This window comes from Fistularia commersonii, chromosome 21 (assembly GCF_037954325.1).
Source record: "Fistularia commersonii isolate RoL2024-O1a breed Wild chromosome 21, RoL_Fcom_v1.0, whole genome shotgun sequence".
Lineage (NCBI taxonomy): Eukaryota > Metazoa > Chordata > Actinopteri > Syngnathiformes > Fistulariidae > Fistularia > Fistularia commersonii.
This window is the reverse complement of record NC_141304.1, coordinates 4,388,085-4,413,861: the sequence shown is the minus strand read 5'-3', so window position 1 is coordinate 4,413,861 and position 25,777 is coordinate 4,388,085. Positions and strand designations below refer to the sequence as shown.

The window sequence follows — 25,777 nt, the reverse complement described above, 5'->3', positions numbered from 1 at the left end:
GGCTCGGTCCATTCCAGATGTTGGCACACCTGGTGGCAATTATTGTCCGAAATACAGCAGATTTGAGCCTCTGCCTACAAGCTGCGTCACCGACTCCCGTTGGATCCCCTGTACTGGTGTTTGGGGGGTTGAGCTTAATTCAAGTTACACTCGCCGTTAACTGACGCTTCGCTGCGTGGCCCCGTTTTACCCGACGGCTATTCTGCAACAAGGAATGCACGGCCGCGAGTAGCGTTAAAACAAACTGCGAAACTATTAACTTAAAGGTGCAATGAAGACGCTGGGTGAAGATAATGGATCCGTTAGACTCTGTTGATCCGTACGGCCGACCAGCACGAAGGACGCAATGGATAGTAAGCACATTGGCATATCATTACGGACTGGACCGAGGTGTGGAGAACGAGATAATAGTTCTAGCCACCGGGCTAGACCAGTACTTGCAGGAGATCTTTCATCATTTGGACTACAAAGGGGGAGGTAAAATCTCCACTGAGGACTTTAACATCCTATGTGAAATTCTCGGACTGAACAAAGAGTTGGACGACGCAGAGAGCGCGTCAAACGGTTTGTCCAACGAGCTAACTTTCAGACACTTCCACGCAAAGCTTTGCGGGTACTTCAGTGCTAAGGCGGGCTGTCAGTATGAGAATGACCAGCTGCTGGTCGGGAGGGACAGCGAACACATAGAGACACAAATCCGCTTGAGGAGCCCCCTGCGACGGCGAGAGAAATTGTCCGTATGTGTGAGCGGCGGCTCGTCTCCCTCTCCAGAGGAGCGTAGCGACTCCGGTCGCATGCTCGGCTCCTGCTCCAGGGAATGCTATGAGGAGATTGTGGCGCTGGAGGAAGCGGAGGATCGAATAGCAAAGCTCGAGGATGAAAATGCAAGTCTAAGGGAGTTGATTGAGGACATGCGGGCCGCTCTCCAGAGCAGTGATGCACGCTGTCTGGCACTGCAGGTGAGTGGCATCTTCCAGTTACTGAAAAGTTCGTCATTATTATTGTTCAGAGGAGATGAGACTTGCAGTTAGTTTGTTTTCTATCAAGCACATTGAGTTCATGTGCAGGGGGACTGCTTCTACGCCGGGCAGGGGCCAAGAAAGGACATAAACAGCAACACAACAAAATCAAGAAATCTAAGATACCAGTAGAAGTGCAGAGGGCATGGAAGACAACAGCAACAACAAACAGTATAATAGGGAAAAGCAAAAATGAGTCAATCAAAAAAATCACGCTGAGTCAAAGGTCAAGGATTAAAAATAGGAACAAAGGAACAAAAGATTGAGACCAATCTCAATCTCAATCTCAAAAAGTCTTTCCACATTGAAAAGTGGAAAATTGGATTGTTTCAGAGAAAATAAGTGTCAAAGATAGCCTACATTATATGTTACCAGCACAGTAATACATTACATAAATGGAGTTCCAAGGAGACTAAATATCAATTGTTTATGTTCATCAATATTTGAGATGGGATTTACAGCTCTAGGAGGTGTGCTTGATTGTGATGATCCACTCCTTTTAAAGAGCCATTCAAAGGATGGGCACATTTTGGTATACATTTTTAAGATGCAATCCCTGGGTTAACTCATTTTATAATAATCCTTGGATGGAATGATAGGGTAAGATTTGCATCAGAATATATCAAACTTAGAAATCCCATTATTTATTTTATGGCATTTATTTGAAGGAAGCATGGATAGCTCAGATGGCATTATGCAATAATTGCATATCAAATAAGCTCAGCAAGTGTACTCTGCTACAGTAAGACAATAAGATATCAAAGGGGAGAACATATTAGAAATTGGATTTTTAAAAGAAAAAATGATCAATTTAGTTAGAGAAAATAAAATCAATAGAAATATTATGATATTCGTTACAACTAATTCATTTTAACAACACTGTAACACAAATATCACTGTGTCACTTTCATTCTACATTCTGGGTAAGAACCAGTGTGATGATGAGTGGTTAATAGAACTGTGTAAATAGGGCTTTTAACTGAAAAAATTATGGTTGTAGCCACTCTTACACCTCTTCATTGTAATAGGGCAGTTGTTCACAATTGGTAGGAGTGGGTGTAAAGTGAAATTAGATGAAACACTAGCTGGAAGACTACATATTTTTGGGTAGGGGAAAGCTGTTCCCCACTGTAGGAATTGTTCGTCATCTACTGCTATTGCTGTTCACCTGTGCTACTGCAAAGATCTACTCCTGGACTGAGGTTGAGCTGTAAAGATGGTATTGTGTACCTTGAAGAGTTTTGCTCCACTCCTGCCCAGTGTTTCTTAAACTGTATAGTTCATTTCATGCTTTTCAAAGAACTCTCTAGTGTCTCGCTATTTTACAGTTGATGATAATATTTTTCTTGGTTTGTTTGGTGCTATAAATGTTGCGCAAAACCTCTCAATGTATTTCATTTAAACTTCAGAGTGATGGAACCATGCTATGGCTTTTGTAGATATTTCAGAAAAGAAAGCATTTTATCATATTCAATTTGTTCAGCTCATTAAACCATATATTTTAGTACTGGCATTAATTCAGTTAGGGGCTTGCTTTTATGCTGTTTGGTCAATGCTGCCCCTTTTCATCAAAAGTACATGCCCTCCTGGGTACTGAATTTCTTTGATTGCCAGCTGTTTGGTGCATAGGAAGGAAGTCATAGCAGGGTTTCTGGCCAAAAGCTTTTAGACCTGTCGGACAAGTATCCTTGATGGGAAGGATTTTACAAAATGACAACAGTGTCACTCATCCACCCTCAGTAACAGTAAGCTTGGGGTATTTGTAGCTTGCCTCTTCAGGAAAACACAGAAAGCAGGCAGTATCCAATGTACATCAAGGTCAGTATATGGTGATTGTACTTTTTGATCAATGGCAAAATTCTTCGTTAGTAAAAGAATCAATCTTGTGTAAGCTTAAGAATTTTAATTGGAAAATGTAGCATGAAATCAAAATTAAAGATTAAAGGGTTGAGGGAAGGCTTAGAAAAATCATGGAAATGGTGTAGAACTTCTCAATGCGTGATTTTCTTACAACTTAGACTGGTTTAGAAAGACAGCCAAATAGCCGACCTCTGATCACGACCCTGAAAAAAGGTCTCTCAGTGAAAGAATGGTTAGCCTGGCAGCAACATGAAAACTAAGATTACAGGAAAATTGATGATGTAATTGATGTCCCTGTATGTCATTTTTTTTCCATGCCATTTTTTCCAATTTGTGTATTCCATCTCTGCATTCAATATCTGTGTAACTGAGCTGAAAAGGAAATGCTGAATGCTTTGTCTCCATCATAATACAATGGAAAAGACAGGTAATATTTTAGGGAAATTATCATATATTCACAGTCCATGAAACCCCTAAAAAGAGTTGAAAGAAGTTAAAGGGGTCAGAAGTAGTCTTCAATGATAGTATTTGTGACAAACTGTATTTGCATTCACCTCAACCATTAATTAACCGGTGTGAATCCAAAGAATAGTTGATTGATAGTTGTGGTAGTCGTGTACATTTATTTATTTTTTATTCTGCCTTTCCTGTTGTCAGGGATACAGTTTGGATGGAGGCTTCCAAGTAGCCTCTTGCAATCTGATCTATTTTTACTTTTTGCAGGTTGGGTTATGGAAGAGCTACTGCAAACATAAAGCTAAGAAAAGTTGTTTGAATGCCCATCAAAAGCATTCTTCCCAGAAAAGCATTAGTGATGGTAAGCATGAGCACACAACCTACAGCAGCCTAAAGAGCATGCAGAACATTATCCAAGAAATCGAGTTACTACAGATATCCAGATCTCAACAGATAGAGGAAGCCATGCTTTGTAATCAGAAGCTGGAGCAGGAGCTGTGGAGCTGTAGAGAGACACTGACTGTCCTGGAAGACTGCAACCAAGTGCTGAAGAGGGAGCAAGTGAGCATAAGGAAGAAGGTAGAGGAGGCAAGGCAGTCGCTGCTCAGTGGCCTGGATAAAGTGAGGGACCTGGAGTCTAAAGCTAGCCATGTTCCTGCACTGCAGAGATACATCCTCTGGCTGGAATCAGAGCTGCTCCACTCCAGGTAAGGAACATGTTTTATCTAAATAATAATCTTGAAACTCTTTCAGTGTTAATCCAGAGGTGCAGCTATGGTAAGCCAGAGATACAGTTGGAAGACACCGACTGTATTCAAACCCCCACTGTCCACATCAATTGGCAGATTTGTTTCATCCAGGTCCCACATTGCCACTAGATAGAGTTCAGTCCATTGAAATGGTCGCTTTAATGTCAAATTTTGACCGGGTTGGAAGAGTCAATCTTCGGTTAATAATGTGTTTTTTGACAACTTTTGTCTTAAGTCAGAGGCTTTGTTTCACAATCTGCTTACATTAGTATACAATAATGTACTCATCTATAGGGTATACTATGTATTGCAATTTTAGTACACATGTTTGAACTTGTGTCACCTTGAGCTTCTTACATTTACTGAGAGTAAAAGTTCATGAAAGCAAACACATTATGAATAAACAAGACGCCATGCTGAAAAGCATGGTTAACAAATAGAATGAATTGTAAGACAATGAGAAAAGAAAAGAAGATTGACAAGTATTGATCAAAAATCTGAATCGTACTTTTTATCAGTCTTTATCTGAATGCAATTGGTGGTTCAGAGAACATGGTAAGGAGGACATTGCAAATCCCTTTTTTATATTGTAATGACAGTGCATTTACTTTACAGTGAGACAGTGAGGCACAAGACAAATCATTAATTCCCCACAACATTACTGACTGATCTCTGCTGACAGACTACCTTTTATGGATAATTATTAAGCTCTAAATGTGCCAGAATGAATAGATACTTTTCCCTAAGTCATTCATTTGTTATTGAAGCCCAAATGAAATCTTCATTTAGAACAGCGGTCGTGAATCTATGGCTTGCGAGGCCATATATGGCTCTTCCGGAGACAACATATGACTCCCAGACAAAAAAAAAAGTTTGGAACTGATTTTAAATACCTGCGATATTTCTTCATTATACTGTGTCATTTTAAAGTAAACAGAAATTAAATTTGAAGATAAATTTCACGGGTCACCTGTTGGTCGGGTCGGGAACCAATGGTTTCTTAGCATGTCCGGGTCATTGTAAAGGTGAAGAAATCAATTTTATCAGTTAGCCAACTAGTTTATCTGCCTCAACCCTTGTAATGGAAAAGATGTCGGAAAGAAAAAAAGACAATAATTACCGTGCATTCCAGGCTGCGTGGACAAAGGAATTTGCATTTGGATCTGCGGTATGTCTGATATGCAATGATAAAATTACATCGATGAAACGGTCAAATGTAAAGTGGCACATCCATTCAGCACCAGAGGTCGCATTTATTATCCATTAAAAATACTATATGGCTCGCAATGAAATATATTTAGAAATATTTGGCTTTTATAGATCTCCTAGTCAAAAAGGTTCCTCACCCCGGCTTTAGAACAACATTTATTTTGAGTTAGATCATTGTTTATTAGACTGTATATTGGATAGTATTAGTATATTACATACTGGCTGATCTAAACATCAATCATAACCACAAACTTTTGAAAATGAATATGATTTAACACCAAAATGCATTGTTGCCTTGCTACAAGAGTATTATAATGATAATGATAATACATTTTAAAAGGCAATTTACTAAACAATGTTTTAACTTTTTTGTGAATCTTTTAATGCCCAAACTTTCTCCTATGTTATGTATTAGAGGGGAGCCTACTTTCAATGCATCATTTATAATGAGAGTATATGTTTAAGATTTTTGAACCCCAGAAGAACAGGAAAAGGCCTATTTGAATGTCGAATGTACACAGTATTCACGGACTATATAATGTACAGCTTGTTCATTAAAATTGTCTTTGTTCCTTTTTAAAATGATTTAATGTGTCTTCTCTTGGTGCAGCACAGTGTTGCAGTGGTTATGGGTTCTGTTTCACAGCAAGTTTCAATTTCCACAGGGGAGCTTTTCTGTGCTGAGCATGCATGTTTCCTTCTGGTTCTCAGGTTTCCTCCCATAGTCCAAAAACATGCAGCAGGTTAATTGGAAAAACTGTGAAAATTACCCAGATACAAGTGGCCCTACGATTGGCGATCAATCCAGGGTGTACCCCATTTTTCACCTGATGGCAGCTGGGATAGGCTCCAGCGTCCCCTTCGACCCTGAGAAGGATAAGTGGTAGACAAAGGATTGATGAATGGAAAATTGCCCAGATGTGTGAATGAGAGAGTGAATGGTTGGATTGTCTTTATATGTGGCCCTGCAATTAACTGCCGAACGGTCCAGGGTCTATCCCGCCTCTCACTCAATGACCATTGGAATATGCTTCAGCATCACCATGATCCTAAGTGCAGGATATGTGTTGGCAGATTATGAATGAATGAACGAGCATTCTCTTGTTCTACTTCAAGTGAAAGAGTTGAGGCTGTGCCCTGGCACCCTCTGTTGATCAGCTGCCACTGAACCTAATCATGCCCATCCATTCATCTCGGCAACCAACTTAACAGAATGTTCCTGCTGTAACCTTCTACAATGTTCCAAAAGGGTGTAAACAGAAGTTTGGTCACTTCACTTCTGCATGCCCCAAAACTATGTGAAGCCAATTCACAGTCCATTGACCAGATTAGATCAGTTTAGCAGTGCAGTATGTCGAAATATGTTGAAGAGACTGCTGCAGCCACCAAACCGGATCCCCTCGATGCCATAGCTGTGCCTAGGAATTCTGTCCATAAAAGTTAGGAAAAGATTTGGTGACAAAGGGCAGCCCTGTTGAGTCCAGCTCTCACCGTGAACAGGTCCGACTTAAATGCCCCATACTCCTGGAGCAGCCAGGTCCCTCGGGACACAGTTGAATGCTCTTCTCCAGATCCAGAAAACACATGTAGACTAGTTGGGCAAACTCCCATGCCCCCCCCCAAGGACCCTGCTGAGGGTATAGAGCGGGTCCGCTTCAGCAACTTCAGCCCCGGAAATAGGTTTGTACACTCCAGAGTCCCCTGGCTCTGCTTCCTCACTGGAAGGTGTTTCAATGGGGTTGAGGAGGTCTCGGAAGTATTCCTGCTATTGATCTACAACGTCTCAAGTTGAGATCAGCAGCGCCCTGCTCCCACTGTAAACATTGTTGACAGAGCACTGCTTCCCCCTCCCAAGCTGCTGGATGGTGGACCAGAATCTCTGCAATGCCCAAAAGAAGCCGGTACCTGTCAGCTGTTTCTGGAACCCCACAGGCCAGAAAGGCCTGATAGGACTCCTTCAGTTTGACAGCATCCCTCAGTGCTAGAGTCCACAAGCAGGTTCGAGGTTGCCATCCCGACAGGCGCTAGCTGCCTCACAGCTGCAGCTCTGTTCTGCTGCCTCAACAATGGAAGTACGGAACATGGCCCACTAAATGTCTCCCGCCTCCTTTGGGACGTGGTTTTAGTTCTGCTGGATGTTAGATTGAAACTCCTTCTGACAGGGTACTCTGCTAGACCTTCACATTATGTTTGGGTCTGCCTGATCTGACCAGTGTCCTCCCCCATCATCTGAGCCAGCTCGCCACCAGGTGGTGATCAGAGGACAGCCCCGCCCGTCTCTTCACCTGAGTGTCTAGGACATGTGGCCTCAAGTCCAACGATACGACCTCAAGGTCGATCAAAGAACCAAAGGTGTGTTGGTGCCAAGTTCACAAATGGACACCCTTGTGCCTGAACATGGTGTTTGTTATGGACAATCTATGACGAGCACAGAAGTCCAATAACAAAACACTGCGTGGGTTCAGAGAGGGGGCCATTCCTCCCAATCACCCCTTTCCAAGTAGCACTGTCATTGCCCACGTGAGCGTTGAGGTCTCCCAGTAGAGCGAGGGAGTCCCCGGTAGGAGCGCTCTCAAGTGGCCCCTCTAGGGTACCCTATAAGGGTGGGTGAACTGAACTGTTATTTGGTGCATAGCCACAAACAACAGTCAGAACCTGTCCCCCCACCTGAAGGTGGAGGAAGGCTACACTCTCGTCCATCGGGTTGAACCCCAACATACTGGCACCAAGACAGGGGCCAATCAATATGCCCACACCATGGGCAACTTCAGAAAATTAAAATTAAAAAGAGTCCAGCCCCTCTCGAGAGGCATGGTTTAGGACCCCATGCTGTGTGTCGAGATGAATTCAACTATATCTGGTTGGAATCTCTCAGCCTCCTGCACCAGCTTGGACTCCTTCCCCGCCAGAGAGGAGACGTTCCATGTTCCAAGAGCCAGTTTCTGCAGCTGAGGATCGGACTGCCAAGGTCCCCCGCTCTGACTACCACTTGGCTCACACTGCACCTAACCCCTCCTGTGGGTGGTAAGGGGAAGAGGGACCCGTTCCTGCGGGCTGTGCCCGGCCGAGCCCCATGGGTGAAGGCCAGCACCACATGTTCGCCAACACGCTCCGTCCCCGAGCCTGGCTCCGGGGGAGCCACCTTAACCTGCGTCCGGGCAGGGGAAACTGGGTCCAATGATTATCTTCTTCATGGGGAGTCTTCTGAACCACACTTTGTCTGATCTCTCACCTGGGACCTGTTTTGCCTTGGGTTACCCTCCCAGGGGCATTAAGTCTCCGACAACAGTCCCTGGATCACTGGGATGCGCAAACCCCTCTACCACGGTAAGGTGGCAGAGGGGCTTCAGACACATATTCTTACTTTTTTAACTTCTTTTTTTGTATAGCACATTGATTAAAGAAAGGGTGTTTTAAATATGATTAAAATTCAAAACATGTTTTCTGCTCTAACTATGGCTAAGAATCAAGACTCAAAGTGTTTATTGTCCTATGCAAATAGGGGGAACGAGTTTCCTCGTGATAATGACATTTTTACTCAGCTTGATGCTAATGCCAAACATTAGGATATAAGCATAAAATTAATACATAATACACATCAAAAGCAATTTACACGACAGTATGTAAAACACACAATAGAAATATAAAACTGCAGAATAGACTAAACTATGCAGATAGGACTGTAGACCAGATTGTCGACTATTGTGCCTTTGTCAGCAATGACTGAGCAAATTAAATATGTAATCATTGAAAAAAGATTTAATTTATAATACAGTCTCTGGATTTTGTAGCCATGACCATATTATTACACATGGGCAAATATAAGTCAAGACACATTGTACAGATTTTGAAATGTGTACAGACCTGAAAATTCTGCTTTTATTACGTTATAAAATCGATTACCAGATGTGTATTAACAATGTAAAAATTATTATACTTATATTTCACAGCAATATGTGTCACTTTCTCAAGGAAAATAGATAAGGGACTTCAGTTTTTGCATGACAGCATACACAGTTCTGTTTTTTCCATCCTGTCAGTGAAACTGGCACATTCTGTGCTGATCTTTTTGTTGCTTGGCTGTAATTTGCAAAGGTATATGAGCTTGTCTTAGACCTTGCTTTCACTACCTAATACCTCAGGTACCTCCTCTTATTGAAAGTGTTGGAGACAGTCAAGTAGACAGACAGACATTCTCGTTATTTGGTGGTGGGAGGGTTAAAAATCTTAAAGGCCTGAATACAATGTCACTAGGATCAAGACCGAAACCTCCCTCGAACTAAAGAGCAATTATTCTCAGCAGTCTCTGTTTCAGTAAACCTCTGCTGTTTCAAACCAACCAAGTTCCAGGTTTTTGTGTCACCACAGTAACGAGACATGTATATGTCTTTGCACAAGTTTCTATTGGTCTGAATGCAGTTGTTGCTCCCAGCAACCATAACCCCTCCTCTGTAGTGTCCTGGCTTTCACGGACTGTCTGAAATCCTGAGACAATTACCAACCCTAACTAAAGGGCTTTTTACACCAAGGGATCTTCTGTGCAGATACAGAGAGCAATATTGTCCTCCAGCAAAGTCAGCTTGTGCCAACAAGATGTAAGCATGAGCCCTCCATGACTTTCTTGCTTTTTGAGGCAAGCAGCTGAAAAACCTTACATCTTTCTATAGCAAGGCATCATCATCTGGAAACACTTATGCTGTGATTTATGAAAGGCCTCTAGCAGATTTGCCCTTACAAAGAAGTGGCAAAAGCAGGAGAATGCCAGATACCTCAAACAATTACATATAGATTGATCTGTAACAAAGTCTACTTTTCTCACTCACAAAAGTTTTAAACAGTACATGACAGAAACATACAAAAAAGATGATTCTGTCTAGAATGATTATTCTTCATATACAGTATGTAGTATGAGCCTGTGATCCTGCTACCACTTAAATTTTCTGACCCACTTTACTTTACTCAACTGCCCTAAAGATGCAAAGTCTGGCTTTAATTACCACACCCAGTTTTGTAATACAACATCACAGGCCTTTGTTAAATAACCATAGGGGTTATTTTACGTGGCTTCATATACAAAGCCTCCTGTTACTTGATATGTTCTCTTTGATTTTTGCAAATATTTTGGGCCCTCACTTTTCATTTGAGCTATTTTGAACATTACTTTTAGCCATGGATAAAGATTTATTTACTCCTCCAGGGCAGAAGTGTCTACAAATCTACAAATCCGAAGTACCAATGATGATGAGCATTATCGGAGTGACGGCAGCAGGCTGGACCAGAGGTACTACTTGGACTTCAAATTTGACCGCTATTCACCAACTGGACATGCTGTGGCAACTCCAGAGAAAAGTAAGACTTTGCTTTCTTTAGAGCACAGAAATTTCAGAGGATATATCTCCACAAATGAAAATATTTATTGTGCATCTGATGCCAGAAGAGTGCCTGCAAACAGACATATGGCTCTCTTTCACCGAAACCTCCTTGAGAAACACCTTGTGTTACAATGTTAAAGACACCCATAGTCTCATCATAAGGCGCCAACTCAAGTTTCGGTTGATATTAAGTTATAAAAGGAACGAACGTCTCTTTATCTTCTATCCTCTGGTAGCATTATAGAGTTCAAGTTTACTTTGTTTTACAATGACAATAGTAGTTGCTTAAAAATTACTTCCATCACATCCAAACCCCTTGCCTAATTTGAATGTATTTCATTTGTGTTATCTCCTTAGCTCCCCTCAGCTTATCTTGAGGAGTCAGAGCTTGAGGTAGCAGAATTGAAGAGGTTGGGATTTTCATGGGGGTTGAGAAGGATGGACATAGGAGATTTGTGGATGTGATTGAGGGACAATGTGTGTAATGGATGTGGCAGAGAAGTATGTTAGACTGGTGCAGGACATGTATGCTAGCTGTGAGACACTGGTACGGTGTGCTGTAGGGGTTAACAGAGAAGTACTGTCAGGATCTCCTCTCGGCAGCCGAGAGGAGACACCTGATCCCAATTAAAAATCAGCACCAGCGGCCAGCTTCCGCTCATCAAGATCTCTAAAGAGCAGTGGCCCCCTTGCTTGGCGCCGGAGAATTGCGATTCTCCACCCGACCCTGTGAGACCACTGGATCCGACCCTGCGAGAGCCCCCTCTGGACCTTCGGACCCTGACCCTGCGAAACCCTGAGTACCGATCAGGAATGAAGAGACTCGATCTAACTCCAGTTCTGGTAGTGTGGTCCCCTGCCCGAGTCCGTCCGGTTTGTGACTCTTTTTCTGGAGTTGACCCTGGTGAGAGGCGCTGGCCAGGTGTGGGTGTATTGATTTTCCCCTGTCTCAGCGCCTGCACGTTGGGGTTCAACCCGGTGGACGAGGGGGTACCCTCCCTCCGCCTTCAGGTGGGGGTACAGGGTCTGACTCTTGTTTGCGGCTTTGCACCCAACAACAGTTCGGTTTACCCACCCTTCTTGGGGTCCCTAGATGGGCTGCGAGGGTGCTCTTACTGGGGACTACCTCATTATGCTGGGAGACTTCAACACTCACTTGGGCAACAACAGTGCGCCTTGGAAGGGAGGAATGGCCCCTGACCTGAACCTGAGCTGTGTTTTGTTATTGGACTTCTGTGCTCTTCACGGACTGTCCACAACAAACACCATGTTCAGCCAACAAGTGTCTATATGTGAACTTGGCACCAACACACCTTAGCCCACAGTTCTTTGATTGTCCTTGTGGTTGTATCGTCAGATTTGCGGCCGCATGTCCTGGACACTCAGGTGAAGAGAGGGCGGGGCTATCAACTGATCACCACCTGGTGGTGGGCTGGAGGGTGGGGTCAGACCTGGCAGACCCAAACGTAATGTGAGGGTCTACTACAACCTGAGGGAGGTGGGAGTCCGAATGGCCCTTTTTCCGTGCTTCCATTGTGGAGGTGGCAGATCGGAGCAGTGGTCGGTGCCTGTTGGGGCAGCAACCCTCAAACCTGCTGGTGGACTCTTGCGCTGAGGGATGCAGTCAAACTGAAGGAGTCCTATCAGGCCTTTCTGGTCTGTGGAGCTCCAGAGGCAGATGACAGGTACTGGCAGGCCAAGAGACATGCAGCTTTGATGGTTACTTAGGCGCAGGAGGAGTTCAGGGAGACCATGGAGAACGACTTCTTTTTGGTGTCGAGGAGCTTCTGGTCCATCATCTGGCGGCTTGGGAGTGGGAAGCAATGCTCTGTCAACACTTTGTACAGTGGGAGCAGGGAGCTGCTGACCTCAATTTTAGACCTTGCGGATCAGTGCCAGGAATACTTCCAAGACCTCCTCAACCCCATTGAAACACTTTCCAGTGAGGAAGCAGAGCCAGGGGACTCTGGAGCGGACACACCTATTTCTGGGGCTGAAGTTGCTGAAGTGGTCAAAAAGCTCTTCAGTAGCGGGGCCGTGGGGGTGGATGAGGTCCGCTCTGTGTTCCTCAAGTCTGTGGATTCTCTGGCTGACGTGCCCATGCCGCATTGTGTGGATGTCGAGGACAGTGCCGCTGAACTTTCAGACCGGGCTGGTGGTCTCCCTTTTTTAAAAGGGGGTTCGGAGGGTGTGCTCCAACTACAGAGGGATCACACTCCTCAGCCTCCCTGGTAAGGTCTATTCGGCGGTGCTGGAGAAGAGGATCGGCCGGGTCATTGAACCTTGGATCCAGGAGCAGCAGTGTGGTTTTTGTCCTGGTCGTGGAACAATAGACCAGCTCTATACGCTTGGCAGGGTCCTCGAGGGGGCATGGGACTTTGCCCAACCAGTCTACATGTGTTTTGTGGACTTGGAGAAGGCATTTGACAGTGTCCCAAAAGAAATCCTGTGGGGGGTGATCCGGGAGTATGGTGATGTGTTTCTGTTGGCTTCATCAGGCCATGATCTCCAGCTCTCACTGGAACGGTTCTCAGCTGAGTGTGAAGCGGCCTGGATAAAGATTAGCACCTTCAAATCCGAGACCATGGTGCTCAACCGGAAATGGGTGGAATGCCCACTCCGGGTCGGGGTAGAAGTTCTGCCCCAAATGGAGGAGTTCAAGTATCTCGGGGTCTTGTTCAAGAGTGAGGGAAGGATGGAGTGGGAGATCGACAGGCGGCTTGGTTTGGAGTTGGCAGCGATGCAAACCCTGTACTGGTCTGTCGTGGTTAAGAGGGAGCGGAGCCAAAAGGCGAACTCTGAATTTACCGGTCGATCTACGTTCCCACCTTCACCTATGTTCATGACCTGTGGGTAGGGACCGAAAGAACGAGTTCACGGATACAAGCAGCCGTAATGAGTTTCCTCCGCAGGGTAGCCGGACTCTCCCTTATAGATACGGGGAGAAGTTTGGTCATCTGGGAGGAACTTGGAGGAGAGCCGCTGCTCCTCCGCATAGAGAAGAGTCAGATGACGTGGCTTGGGCATCTGGTCAGGATGCCTCCTGGACGCCTTCCGGGGGAAGTATTCCTGTACTCTTCTGGGAGGAGACCGTGGGGAAGACTCAGGATATGCTGGAGAGACTATGCCTCCAGGCTGGCCTCGGAACACCTTGGGGTCCCCCCAGCAGAGCTGGACCATGTGGCGGGGGAGAGAGAGGTCTGGACCTCACTGCTCCGGCTGCTGCCCCTGCGACCTGACTCTGGATAAGATGGATGGATGGATGGATGGATGGGTGGATTAAAACTTACTTTTTCATGAACGAGTTGAACTTAAAGCCAACATACAAATAACTACTTTACAAATATTGTTTAAGTCATATTGATGGGGTTGGAGGCAAACCTTTATGTTTTCTGACATGATCTTCCATACACTTTGAGAAAACCTATCATTGGTGATTAATCAGGCATCAGCCACGTGCTCATCTGCAATTAATGACAATGGTTTGTTGTTTTGATTTGCCTCGTGTTGTTTTGCTATGTTTAGTGGAGGACCAGCTGTTCCGCTCAGTGGAGGGACAGGCTGCCTCTGATGAAGAAGAGGACAAGCTGACCAGGACTCCGCAGAAGCAGGTGGATGAAGTGAAAGGGATACTGATGCAACAATCTGGATGTGGTGAAAGGTACAAACTTCTGATTGAACTTTGATGATTTTATCTTTTCCCTTGTTTCTGTCTTCAAAGCAAGACAATCATTTCAACAGCAATGTTGTTTTTTGTCAAGGTTATATTGGTAAGGATCCAAACAGACAAGGAAAAAGGAGGTGCCTGGGGGGGCATTTATTGCAGGATATCCACAACAGACAATACATTGGACAGGACACAAGAGTAGCACTGCAGGGACCAGTGGGAAAAAAACATGGAATGATATGGTGAAGATTGGACAGCAGAGGTGGCTTATTAGTGGGGTGGGGGTGATTGTGGAATTGGGGACAGGTATGCAGTGCCAACCCTGGAGAATGCACTTCGCATCTGGCAGATGTGTCTGTGTCTGTGGTAACAGTTTCTGGAGCTGGAAGGGAATGTTCATTCGGAACATGGAACAAGATTAACAGTTTTTACAATATGTATTAAAACATTGTTTACATTCCCTTCTGGAAGAGGAGACCCTTGTCATGCACAGTCCAATACAGACACCATCGGAGGTGCGACAGGCCTAAGGCCCAGCAGGAAAGACCACCTTCCTGTAATGAATAATTTAATAGCATATGAATTAATATATCAAATCAACATATTATATGATAAAGATTCTACTGCAATTTATAAAAAATTCATACATCTATAGATGGCCAAATCTGTTAATTTTTTTTATATATCACATAATCAAACAGCCCAAGGTCAATGAGTATTTATGTAACAATCTACATTTTGGACTACTTCTATAGTAAAAGTGACATCTCTTATTATCTGTGGTCAGAAAAGCTTGAGTGACCATCCATCCATCTTCCACCACTTATACCGGATTGGGTCGCAGGGGCAGCAGCTTAAAACAGAGAGGCCCAGTCTTCCCTCCCCGGCCACTCGGTCCAGCTTATCTGGGGGGATCCAGAGGCGTTCTAAGCCTGCCTAGAGACATAGTTTCTCAAGAGTGTCCTAGGTCTGCTCCGGGGGCCTCCTACCAGTGGGAAATGCCTGGAATTACTCACCAGGGTGGCATCCAGGAGGCAGAGGCATCCTAGCCAGATGCCCATGTCACCTCGTCTGCCTCCTCTCCACGTGGTGGAGCAGCAACACTACGCTGAGTGCCTCACAGATGGCAAAGCTCCTCACGCTATCTTGAAGGGAGAGCCCGGACACCCTGCAGAGAAAGCTCATTTCAGCTGGTTGGATCCGTAACCTTGTTCGTTTGGTCATTACCCACAGCTTATGACCATAGGTGAGGATAAAAATGTAGATTGGCCTGTAAATTGAGAGCAACGCTTTTGGTTCAGCTCCTTCTTTACCAGGGCAGACTGGTGGAGTCCACATCACTGCTGTTTCCATTTGAGAACCATGGTCTCAAACATGCTAATCTTTATCCCAACCACTTGACATTTGACTGTGAACTGCTTTATCGAGAGCTGGATATCACGGTGCAATGAAGCAAACAGCACCACATCATCTGCAAAAATCAGAGACCCAATCCTGAGGTAACCAAACCAGATGCCCTGAACACCCTGGCTGCACCTAGAAATTCTGTCCATAGAAGTTATGAACAGAGTCGGTCACAGAGGGTAGCCCAGGTAGACTCCAACCTTCACCAGAAACAAGTCTGACTCCCAACAGGCAATGCAGAGAAGGCTTTAGCACCAGTCATAGAGGATCCAAAAACAGCCTGTAATTCAGGTTTCGGCTCCCCAATACTCCCGGAGCACCCCCCACAGGATTCTTTGTGGTACATGTTCAAATGCCCTCTCCAGTTCCACAAAACACATGCAGACTGGTTGGGCAAACTCCTATGCCTGCTGAGGATGTAGAGCTGGTCTACTGTTCCATGGCCAGGACAAAAACCACATTGCTCCTCCTGGATCCAGGTTTCAACAACCTGTCAAACACTCCTCTCCTCCATCCCTGATTAGACTTTTTCAGAGAGGCCGAGGAGTGTGATCCCCTGTAGTTCGAGCACACCGTCCGATTCCCCCAGAGCCCAGGGTGGATCTCATTCACTGCCTGGGCCCCACCACTGAGGAACTTTTGGGCTACCTTGGCAACTTCTGCCCTGGAAATGGGGGAGTCCACCTAAGAGTCCCTGCTTCCTCATTGGAAGGTGTGCCGTCAGGATTGAGGAGACCTTGGAACTATTACCTTCATGATACACAACTTCCTGGGTCAAGGTCAGCAGCCCACTATCTCCACTGTACACAGTGTTGACGGCATACTGCTTCCCACTCCCGAGCCGCTGAATAGTGGACCAGGATCTCCTTGGCACCTTCCAAAGTTGTTCTTCATGGACTCACCAAACTCCTCCCAGGCCCAAGTTTTGGCTTAGTAACCACTAACCGCATCCTGCTTGGCCTGCCAGTACCTGTCAGCTGCCTTGGAGCCCCACAGGCCAGAAAGGCTTCGTAGGACTCCTTCTTCAGCTTGACAACATTCTTCACCACTGGGATCCACCGAGTTTGGTGGTTACCGCCGCGACAGGGACCAATCACCTAACAGCCAAAGCCCCTGCCTGCCGCCTCAGCATTGGAGGCATGGAACATGGCCCCCTTGGACTCAATGTCCCTCACTCCCTGGAGATGTAGTTGTAGCTCTACTGGACGTGGGAGTTAAAATTCTTTCTGACAGGGTACTCTGCAAGACATTCCCAACAGACCCTCACAATGCGTTTGGGTCTGCCAGGTCTTACCGGCGTCCTCCCCCACCATCAGAGCCAGCTTACCACCAGGTGGTGATCAGTTGACAGCTCCACCCGTCTCCTCACCTGAGTGTCCAGAACATGTGGACTCAATTCTGACAATACGACCACAAACTCGATCATTGAACTGTGGCCTAAGGCAGTGGTTCCCAACCTTTTTTCTACCAGGAACCGGTTTTATGCATGAAAATCTTTCTGCGGACAGGTAAGAGGTGAGGAATTTCAAATATTAAAACAGCTTTTGTCAGTTCACAATATTTAATCTGAATACAATGATTACAATTTATATTAGCCAATTACAATGTCATTTAATCCGTTCACTGCAAATAGTGCACAGCGGGCGGAGACTTTGTGTATCACATGTTGCAATGAACTGGCAACCTAGATAGGAATCTTTATTATTTTAAATGCAGCTTTTTTTTTGCTGGTAGTCTGCGACGCTTCTGCGGTCTCATCATTTGCTCATTTCCTCCTGAAAAACCCCTCCAGTAACTTTAGTTTCTGGCTCATTTTTCAAGGTCAAGCTTGTGGTAGCTAATGTGTGAAATGGCACAATAGAGTTAAGTGCAGCGGAAAAGACGTAATGAGTGGTTTGCAAAATAAGATCTGGAAGGTCCAATGAAAAATACTATCATTTGTACCAAGAAAGATTTTCTTTGCCGCCCGGAAGGGGCACCCATCTTCCTTTTGATATGAGCCCAGCTGAGCCTCATGGGTCCAGGTCTGGCTTCCAGGGACTCCTCATCAAGCCCTGTCTACAATGAGGTGCTTTAGTGGCCTGTGACCAGGCAAGGGAAAACCAGGTCCATTTATCTTTTTCCTCATTTGGAGTCTTCTTGAACCATGCTTTGTCTGGTCCTTCACTCAGGACATGTGCCTTGGGTGAGCCTACCAGGGGCATAAAGCCCCGGACAAAAAAGCTCCTTGGGATCACTGGGACACACAAACCCCTCAAGATAAAAGTGGCAGCTCAAAGACAGGGATGAAACTATTTTTTTATTTCTATTTGAAATTAAATTGTTATTTTCTTTTGTACACATTATCAAACAAGATTACAAAGTTATTTCTAAATTGTAACATTAGCGTTTGGTTGGTGTTCATACACAATTTTTATGGCACATAGTAGTCTATTACTGTATGATTATCAATACTCAGTTGTTAGGACTAAACTAAGATGAAAAACATGGTACTTTTTAAATAATTACATAAGTACTCCGTTGCCCTCACACCTTCATCTTTTCTTTTTGGCTTTTCCCTTTTGGGGTTGCCACAGCAAATCAACCTCCTCCACCTAACCCTATTCTCTGTATCCTCTTCCCTCACACCAGCTAACTTCATGTCCTCTTTCAACGCATCCATAAATCTTCTCTTTGGTCTTCCTGTATGCCCTCCACCTGGCATTGCGACCCCAGCATCCTTCTACCAATATATTTACAATCCCTCCTCTGTACGTAACCAAACCATCTTAGCTTGGCCTCTCTGATCTTATCTCGTTATCCTATTTTATTCTATCCACCCTCTTCACTCCAAAAAAGGAACTCAACATCTTCATCTCTTCACCTCCAGTCTACCTCCCGTCTTTTCTTCAATGCCTCTGTCTCCAAACCATACAGTAACAATGATCTCACCTCTGTCTTATATTACTTTCCTTTCATTCTGGCTGACTTAGAATCTGCACCTAAAGGTCTAGCCTTGCTACCTTTCTACATAGTCTCCTGGGCACACAGTATATTCACCTTACCTTCTCTACATTATGTCAACCTACTCCCCAGCTTTTCCCATCATCGTTCCAATATTCAAAGTCCTTACTCTAAATCGCAGACTCTTGCCTTTTCTCTTCTCTCTCCACTTTTGAACAAGGACAAAAGGCAGGGGAAACTAGAGCGGTCACACTCTCTTTCGCAAATCTGGACAATTTTCCCCAGTTTTTCCAATTAACCTGCTGCATGTGTTTGGACTGTGGGAGGAAACCAGAGAACCCAGAGAAAACCCACCCAGACACGGGGAGAACATGCAAACCACACAAAGAAAGGTCCCCGTTGGAATTTACGTAGTGATGATTAATCTAGTATAGTATGTGATTCAGTATTAATTTCCAGATATCAGGACTCAGAAGTCATTGATGCATTATTTGAGGTGGATTCAGCAAATATAAAATTGTGAGAATAAGACATTTTTATCACTATCATTATTAGACAAGTACGTAGTAGTCGGTACAGTACTACATTATGCATTTCATTGGTTTAGCGCAATGATGAAAGCATGATTAATGTGTGTATTTTGAAATATTTAGCTGCTCTGAGACAATAGATTGTTTGTCTTAGGGCAGACTATACTGCATGTCTTTGACCAGGTGCAATGACAAGAAGAACATTTTAAGACTATTTTTCTTATTTTTGAAGTTCAAGGAATGAGGAGAGCTTCAGTGCTGTGGCAAACCTCATGGACAGGCTGAACAACTTGCACAAACAGCTGGAGCTGAAGGAAAGCCGTGGAGAAATGGATGTAGACCAGGTAAACAGCATCAAAAGTCAGGTTTCTTTTTCTCTGTTCCTGTTGATTCCTATTCTTTCAACTTTTACCCTCTGTGAGTGTCCCAGATTTTTAATTTAATTAGAATTTTAATTAAAAGGCCTAAAAAGCACATCTGCAAGACAGCAGATACAATACCAATATCTGTATGTGTCTTTTTTCACCTCTTATTCACCACAGAAACATCCTTCCTTATTTCACATTCCATCAAGGAATATCCACAAGAAAAGCTGTCAATACAGTTGAGAAGTATCCTCACAACTCAGGCAAACAGGCCGAAGGCTAACTTGAATTACCTTACAGCAAAAAACAATCAAACTACAATGCTTTGTTCATGTGGCATGTGTGAAATGACAACTTTGTCCTTTGATGGCCTAAAGTCCAGTGTTTGGTTGTTATATACATTTAACTTAAACTACAACTCAGCTCTGGATGAGGGGTTAGACAACAGATGGGTGGACATTCTGCTTTTAATTCCAATATTTCTTACATTATAATGACTATCGATCTTTTTTGCAAGTGTTCTTCTGGGCCCTTGAAATTCAATCAATCAATTTTCACTAATTTATTGTCCAATTGCTTATCCTTCATTTTGCGGAGGCAGCAAACCAAGGAGGTTGACCCAGACACCCCTGATGCCAGTGATGCACTCTTACTCTTACTGTGGGATCCCGAGGTGTTTCCAGGTCAGAAGTGATGTACAACATTACCCCTCTTGTGTTCTGGGTCAACCATGGTCCCTTTCTCGGTGGTCACACCTGGAACACCCAACATGGGAGGCATCCTTATCACATATTCGACCTACCTCAGCTGACTCCTTTTCACATGAAGGACCAGTGGCTCTACATGGAGCCCAGATGTCTGATCTCCTCGCCCCATCTCTAACGCTATACCTAGACACCGTGTGGAAAAGTAATTTCACTTTCATCTGTATCTGGGACCCCACTCTTTCAGTCATGACCTGGAGTTCAGCACTGTGGGTGAGAGTAGGGACTTAGATGGGATAGTATACTCATAGTTTTGCTTTGCCCCTCAGCCCCCTCTTCCCCACGACTGATTGATGCAGTGCCTCCATTTCTAAAGACACCAATCCGCTTGTCTAGTTCTTACTTTAACCTACTCTCGCCTGTGAACCCCACTCCAGGAGTACAGTTCCATGAGCTAGTTTGCACTAGCTCTGGGCTATTATTTCCCCGCCAAAGTGGCAACATTCCATGTCCCTAAAGCCAGTTTACAGCACCAAGGGGAAGTATGCATATAGGACAATGGCTCTACATATTTTCTTCAGGCCCTGCTTAACTGAGTCCCATGGGCTATGCCCAGCTACAAGGTGCTTGCCAACAAACTCCCTCTCCCAGGCCAGGCTCCAGGAGGGTGCCCAATCTCCCTAATCTGGACAAAATACATTGTTGTCTTCTGTTGCTGGCTATCACCATTTTTTTTAAATCGCCCGGTCTCAGTCATCATCTAGGACCACTTATTGATGCACATACGGATCTACAGGGTGAATGCCATGTTAAATTTATTCAGAAATATGTTTTATGTCATAAATGTCATATTTCTCGGGAATAAGGGCTGGATTGTTTTTATGACATTTTGATTCTGATATCGTCACACATAATAAACAAAAAAGATAAGTTGGCTCAAAGAATTTCAAGAGAACTGCAAATGTGTAAGAGATCCATCCCTTACACTGTTATCTTATCTGTAATATTAATTCTAAAAGACTTCATTTATTTAGGTTTAGATTGGCCACTCAAATTTGTCTGACATTTCTATTTCACTTTCACTGAGAAATAATTCACAACATTGTATGACTTAGGAGAAACCTATTTTTATCTGAATCAATCAAAATTCTTTGTATTCACTTTTGTGAAGGCCTGAGCAAAATAACATTTTGACATTGTCTTTGGCATATATATGCACTACATCATAAGACTAGGGAAATCATGAAGATGAAGATTTGATGATTCACTGCATACCGAAGAGGCTTCATGGATTATCGGGGCTGATGTGATTAATTTAAAAACTGCTCCTTCCTCATCATTCAGCTTTTCCACACATCGCTGATGAGATAATGGACCTTTTTTTGGGGGGGAGTCTTTCTAAACTGGAAATGTTATTGTTACTCTGTTAAACTTTGTGTGTGTGTGTGTGTGTACACATATATGCATATATATATATATATATATATATATGTTAATGATAATTTGGTATAGACACAATAATGAGGCACACATTGTTATTACTATTGATTGCTATTCTAAGGGTGTACAAAACACCTGATAATTTTAAAACAAAGAAGTTACATCTGAATCTATTTTTCTGAATAGAGGTGGTGTGTGTTTTCATCTTCTACTACACATGTCATCTGTGTGCTCAAATGTCGCTGTGGGTTAGCATATGTAAGAGGTGCGAAAAAAGGAGGGAATCAACTACATTGTCCCTTTAAAATGCGCCCCATGACATGTTTGTTAACACATATCTCAGCATCTAAGTAAGCGCCTATGTTTGCTTGCAATGTCATGTGACAATACGTTTTTTTGTACTATATGTAGAATAGATTATCTTTATTTTTGGAGCACTTGGAGCATATTTCTTTTTGCTAGTATCTATTTTTCCATCAATTCTAAATTTTAGAGCTCAAGGCCCGGACACCTGGCCTGTGTTGATCAATGTTTATGTTGCCAGAATTGTCTGGGTCAGATCAAATTATTCTAGTGTCAAACTTTGTTTAACTTAAACCGTTTAACGCCTGATAGGATATGCAATTTCCTTCTTCAGCTCAATAGGAACTTGGAAAGTGGATTCTTCTCTTGAATTTGAAATCAGCTGAACATTTAAATAAAGATTATAAGATTGCTATGTACATTGTTCTTAAGGAGATAGAGGAAGAAACAGAAATTCAGAGGTATTTTAACAGCATTTTCAGGAAGTATGACAGGGAAGATAAGTACATGTATCATGCTCAGGAAAAGGCTGTCTTATAATAGGTACATTACAAGTTTGTTTAAAGAACTTATAACCAGTGCTGGTATGATGACAGGTATATCTTCAGCTAGTCTGTATCTCTTCTTTTAAATACACATTTTGTATTTCTGGCCTCTGTATAATCTAGTCCATGTTTAAATTATTCCAAATAAGGTCTCATTGCAGATTTTTTCCTCATTGCTACATCTTCATATTCAGAATTTGAACCCATCAAGAACTCAATTGCAGATGCAGTAACATGTAAAGTAAGTATAAGGTAACTTGAGGCAACATGATGAGTTCTCCCCGGTTGTGCCCACCGACAGATATTTCTTGGAACTATCTTGTACCGTCTTTTGAGGACCCCCTCCTTAACCTGACTCTTTTCTCATGGGCAAGGTAACTTTTTTTGCCTCCTTCCACTTGAATTTTCTATGTTGAATTAATCTAGCAGGCATATAAACAAGCTTCAATTTAGTTACTGTTGTCATCAGATTATGTAATTTTGTCCCCAACAATAATATGCAGAACCAGGGAGGAAACTTGGACATCAGCTGACAATGTTGCTCAGAAAGAAATATGATTGTACACTGAGTAGTGTGCCAAATGTAAGGGAAAAAGGCAATGATAGATTTACAGCTATGATTGCATCAGCTTAAGTAAAAATCCCTACCAGGTTGTGGAAAATATCTCATATGAATTATCTCCAAACTGTTCTGTTAATGAAAAATAATTATCTGCCTGTTAGTTATAATGATTGTGTTGTATCTTAACAGATATTGTTGCTGGAGCTTGAGCAGAAGGCGGAAGAGACTGAACTGCTTCAGGTTGAGCTGCAAATGTTGGAGAAAGAGAGGGTTTGTCTGTCCCTGGTAGAAGAAAAACTTGTGGCTATTCTTTTACAACTCCAGCAGCTCAGAGACTTGGTCAGTCAAAGTTTAACAACACTAACTTTAACCTCCTTTTCATCAATAATGAGCATGATGTTTTTGTTTTAAATCTGTTACACAGCTTATCAAACAGAACAGAATTGTGAAAAAGTTATTGGATAATAACATGAACTTAGTGAAAGTTGAGGATGAAAGATTCAGCTGTCACCAATAAACTTCCATAGTTGATCACCGGTACTTGTTCTTTGAATTACATTGCAGTATCATATAAATCCATAATCTGATTAAATATGCTCAAATATGCCTTGATTATGAGAAATACAGTATAAGCAGTCGGTAAAGCTTGCCTTTTCTTTATTCATAGTGTTGACAAAAAGTCATATATCTTATCAATCTGTAAACTAAACTCTATTTTTTTTGGAAAATTGGCAATGATATAACCACAATTAAAACCCTCAGTGAAAATTAATATAATGTGAACGATATTGGAATGTCTTGTTGTGAAGAGTTGTGTTGGTGATTGTTACCCACTCTCACAGTTTTTGTTGAAACCACAGAAAATCCCACTCCAAATATTATCATTGTAGATAAACCTGATTTTTTTCCCACAAAAGGTTCAACTGATATATTCCAAGAGAATATGCACATGCAAAAATGGTTTGCAGTCTGGAACTACTGGTCATTTTGCACCAGCTCTGCTGGAGTTTAAGAGACCAAAGTCAAATAAAAATAAAAATGAAAATAAACTGGCGAGATTGATTTGCTGTAATAAATATCATGATAAACATTGGCATTATAATTTTTTCTTACGCCCTTATTTTCCTGTTGTTTTTATAACATTGCATGATTTTTATGTTGTTTTTGTTTTCTGTGGAAGTTTCATTATGTATGAAGTTGCATGTATATTTTTGATAATTTTTAGGGACATGAACATGTTTCCAAATACCATGTTGTTAAATTAATAATCTATTAAATGCCCTGGATTTTTTAAACACTTTATATTTTTTATTTTAATAATGTTAATATTAATATGTGGATTATAATTGATAAGACTCAGTCCGCATGTCTGTTCTGAGAATTGCTCTCTTTCTCTTTCAGAACATCACAAGGAGGTCCTTTGGAAAAATGTGCTCAGCACATTAATTGTCTTAGGGTGACCCAAAACACGGTGACTAATGTCCATTTTTTAAATACAATCAGGCCATGGCCTCGTGGATCATGTGTAGTTACTACATGGTCTGACATCCACCTCTCCTCTTTTTCTGTGCAGGAATAGTCCATCTTCTAGAGGCACTTAACACGATCATGAACTGAGTGCCTGTGATGTGCTTTCCACTGGAATGTTTTTTCAAGGAACACAGACTAATGGAGTCATCTCATGCCTAACAACACTGCCTCCCACTGGACGCACCCATTGTGGAGGACAAAGTGGTCAAGAAACATAGTGATGCGAATAGTTTTAATCATAGTTGATATACTCCCTTCACTGCATTTCATTTTTCATGAATGACTTTCCATCTCTAAGCCCATAGCGCAAATAGATGTAGGAAATTATTTCAATGGAAATTTAATATCTTGGTTTACTTTTTAGTTTGGGGTATAATTGTAAATGCATTATATTATGCTGTTTATTTTTGGGTGGGAAATTGCTGCAAAAGCTAACCTTTAAAGTGGATCTACAAGTTTTTTTGTATTAAGATACTTAAGCAGCTCAGTATTAATAGTCACAACAACTGACAGTTGGCTGCATGATCAGCAGAATGACATAACAGAACTAACAGGGTCATCTCATTTATGGTGGACACATTGACTGCATAGCCTCCAGCCCTCAGTATTGCTACACGTGGCCTCCGAGTACTCCTAATTAACATTTTAATTTTAGAAATAGACATGGAATAGTGTTTCATGAGTATCTTCAGAAAGTATTTTCTAGTAAAGATTATACTAACTGGCTGTTCACATCAAGGAAAACGACTTATGTTCCAGTGGCTATTTCTCTTTGTGGCTATTCTCTTTGTCCAGGGAGAGGAGAAGCATTATCAACTTGAACTAAATTAACCATATCGCTTCCTCTTACCAACTTACTCCAACTTAGATTAGGATAACAACAATGTGTGACCTAATGAGTGTTTCTGTAAGAATAAACGTATGACAAAATACATGTATAGCCTGAATGCAAAACATGTGGATCTATTGACAGTTTCGCAGCAGCCTACAAATGTTGATTTTGTCAGCATCATATGATGGTATTTCATTTGGAGCTCATATTAAACCTGAAAGTAGTACGGTTGGGTTGCAACCATCAGTTAACCAAACAAAATCCAATATCTTCCAAACGCTATAAAG

The 25,777-nt window shown here is 42.8% G+C and overlaps 1 protein-coding gene across 2 annotated transcripts; it reads left to right on the top strand.

Moving 5' to 3' along the window:
- The first annotated feature begins 176 nt into the window (after nucleotides 1-176).
- Nucleotides 177-25,576, top strand: efcc1 (EF-hand and coiled-coil domain containing 1). Of its 2 annotated transcripts, XM_086168117.1 has the most exons (8): nucleotides 177-959; nucleotides 3,603-4,042; nucleotides 10,491-10,642; nucleotides 14,191-14,326; nucleotides 19,442-19,553; nucleotides 23,318-23,467; nucleotides 24,530-24,599; nucleotides 24,702-25,576. In XM_086168117.1, the coding sequence occupies exons 1-7, from the start codon at nucleotides 294-296 to the stop codon at nucleotides 24,572-24,574; spliced, it is 1,701 nt and encodes a 566-aa protein (XP_086024243.1). In that variant the 5' UTR covers nucleotides 177-293; the 3' UTR covers nucleotides 24,575-24,599; nucleotides 24,702-25,576. The 2 variants fall into 2 exon arrangements, with proteins under 2 accessions (XP_086024243.1, XP_086024245.1); XM_086168119.1 differs by lacking the exons at nucleotides 24,530-24,599; nucleotides 24,702-25,576 and adding an exon at nucleotides 22,868-22,940 and having other exon boundaries at nucleotides 23,318-23,411.
- The last annotated feature ends 201 nt before the right edge of the window (nucleotides 25,577-25,777 follow it).